This window comes from Penaeus vannamei, chromosome 22, assembly GCF_042767895.1.
Source record: "Penaeus vannamei isolate JL-2024 chromosome 22, ASM4276789v1, whole genome shotgun sequence".
Taxonomy (NCBI): Eukaryota; Metazoa; Arthropoda; class Malacostraca; order Decapoda; family Penaeidae; genus Penaeus; species Penaeus vannamei.
In genome coordinates this window covers 30001210-30003709 of record NC_091570.1, presented here as the reverse complement: position 1 = coordinate 30003709, position 2500 = coordinate 30001210, and the positions used below count along the sequence as shown (strand labels likewise).

General features: G+C 30.4%; 2 protein-coding genes across 2 annotated transcripts in view; one reads left to right on the top strand and one right to left on the bottom strand.

Moving 5' to 3' along the window:
• The window catches only part of LOC113816743 (uncharacterized), a 162201-nt gene that overhangs the window by 123545 nt on the left and 36156 nt on the right, over nt 1-2500 (bottom strand). The gene's annotated exons all lie outside the window — the stretch shown is intronic.
• Nucleotides 465-2500, top strand: part of LOC138865858 (uncharacterized) — a 2597-nt gene continuing 561 nt past the window's right edge. Inside the window, exons 1-3 of the mRNA XM_070137200.1 lie at nt 465-574; nt 1295-1329; nt 2283-2500. The exon at nt 2283-2500 is cut by the window's right edge and continues 561 nt beyond it. Coding sequence (XP_069993301.1) covers nt 465-574; nt 1295-1329; nt 2283-2500 — 363 coding nt within the window. The remainder of the gene's footprint in view (nt 575-1294; nt 1330-2282) is intronic.

Below are 2500 nucleotides of genomic sequence, written 5' to 3'. Positions count from 1 at the left end.
ACCAAGATATATATATGCAATGATTCAAAGTAGAATCAGAAACAGGAAAAGGAAGACACTCCATAAATGATATGCATTTTAGTATCTGTATCAACATTCATTTACACTAACACTAAAAAATAAAATGTTTAGAATATATGACTATATTTATATCAATGTCTTTTCCAGTAACTATGCATATAACAGTCAAATCGAATTACGGTTAAAATTATTATGAAAAGAACACTGCATAAACAGAATTCCAAGACAATCACACACAGTAAAGATGATCTGGGATCCTTTTACGGCTACTTCATGTGCTAATGTTTTGTTTCTGGATATTTATAATCACACATTGTACCTTCCGCCTGTATACATTTCTATACTAGTTAAGACATTATGTAGAGCAACGGCTCGCAGTGCCTTCATTTTCTTGAAGCAAGACGAAGCAAATCTCATGATAGGATGTCCCATGAAAAGAAATCATGGCAAGAGAACCAATCGCCCGCCAGGTGATCGACGCATTCACCATTCAAAAACTGGTTCATGCGCAATACACAGTGCAGACCACATTATCCAGATTGAGAGAAACACTGTAAGAGAGATTTCGCAGAGGCTGGGTTAGAGATTTGATCATGATGTACTGAGGGTAAGTATGAAAATGCCTTCAAACCAGAGGGGCCAAGCAATAATCAACAATGAGTCTTTTTTCTCTCACAGGATTTCAGGAGCGCGAATATACTTAAATGAGAAATTAACATATTAATATTATATGCTAAAATAAATTAATTATACTGAAATAATTAATAATTAAATGAAAAATCTGCCTTTGAAAAAGACCTTTTGAGACATTCGCGTCTTTCAAAGTTAAGACTTGGTGCCTTGCTTGAGCTAGTTCTATTCATCCAATGTGCCACAGGATAGAAACGTCTGTCTCAAAGGATTACATAAATGGACTGGCACATGTTTTCCACTCTTTTTTCTTCTTCTTTTTTACAGTCTGCGCAAAAACGCACCTGGTTTTTAAAGATAGTATGAATTAGCACCCTTTCACTTAAAGGACTCGAGTCATTTAAAACCATAAATCTAAAAAAAAAAAAAAAAAAAAAATGGCAGAATTATTTTTCATAAATAAACAAAAACAAGAGACCCATTCGACTCTACATTTTTGTTGTTAATTACCGAGGAACGCGATCCCGTAAGACAGAAAGTCCACGTTAAGTGACGAGAACTGATTGCTTATTCTAAAAAAATAGTGGAAAAATATTCCAGTGAGATAAATCCTTTGCTCCCACATAAGCCTTTAATTTCTCAGAAGAAAGCTGTTACTAGTTTACACAGTGGAAATAGGTCACCAGAGAATTTCTATTTGTAATAAATGTCTGATTATCTAAAATTATCTGCCGCATGTAACCTATCAGATATATATATATATATATATATATATATATATATATATATATATATATATATATATATATATATATATATATATATATATATATATATATATATATATATAATATATATATATATATATATATATATATATATATATATATATATATATATATATATATATATATATTTACATATGTGTATGTGTTAATGCACACATGTACATACACACACGCAACTATATATATATATATATATATATATATATATATATATATATATATATATATATATATATATATATATATATATATATATATATATATATATATATTTATATATATATACATATACATTTGTATATATATATATATACACACACACATATATATATATATATATATACATATATATATATATATATATATATATATATATATATATATATATATATATATATATATACATATATAATGTGTATGTGTGAATATATACATACATGCAGACACACACATATATGTATATATTTATATTGCTTATCTATTTAAATATATGTATTTACTTATTTCTACAAATGTATACATACATGTATATATTTGCACATACATTTTTGCAGCAAAACCTGTGAGAAATATCATTTCTCTTTTCGTGTATTGGTTTCAACAATGATTTGTGCATTAAAGGTGAAAGGAAAGACATCGCCTAGAAGCAATACCAGTCAGTATATATATATAGGGCGTCACTTCTTCGGAAGTCATACACAACCAACATGAAGCTCCTGGTGAGTAATACAGTCTCATGTTGTTATGAAGTATGTTCTATCATGCATTTATTATTATTTTATTATTATTATTTTTTTCCATTAAGATTTATCTCTTTTTTCTCGAAGGTCTTGGCACTGGTAGCTACCGCATCCGCTGCCCCACAGGGGTACAATCTACCAACGCCCTCCGGGCCATCCTTTAACGCCGGGGTTTGTGGCGGTGGACAAGTACGACACGTGGATGGCAGCTGCGTCACACCTCAAGTGAACAGTCGTGTGTTCTTGTATGACGTGCCGCCAAATCAGGCATCTTCCAGTCAGCCAGCGTACGTTCCCAAACCTAAACTGGAACGGAATATT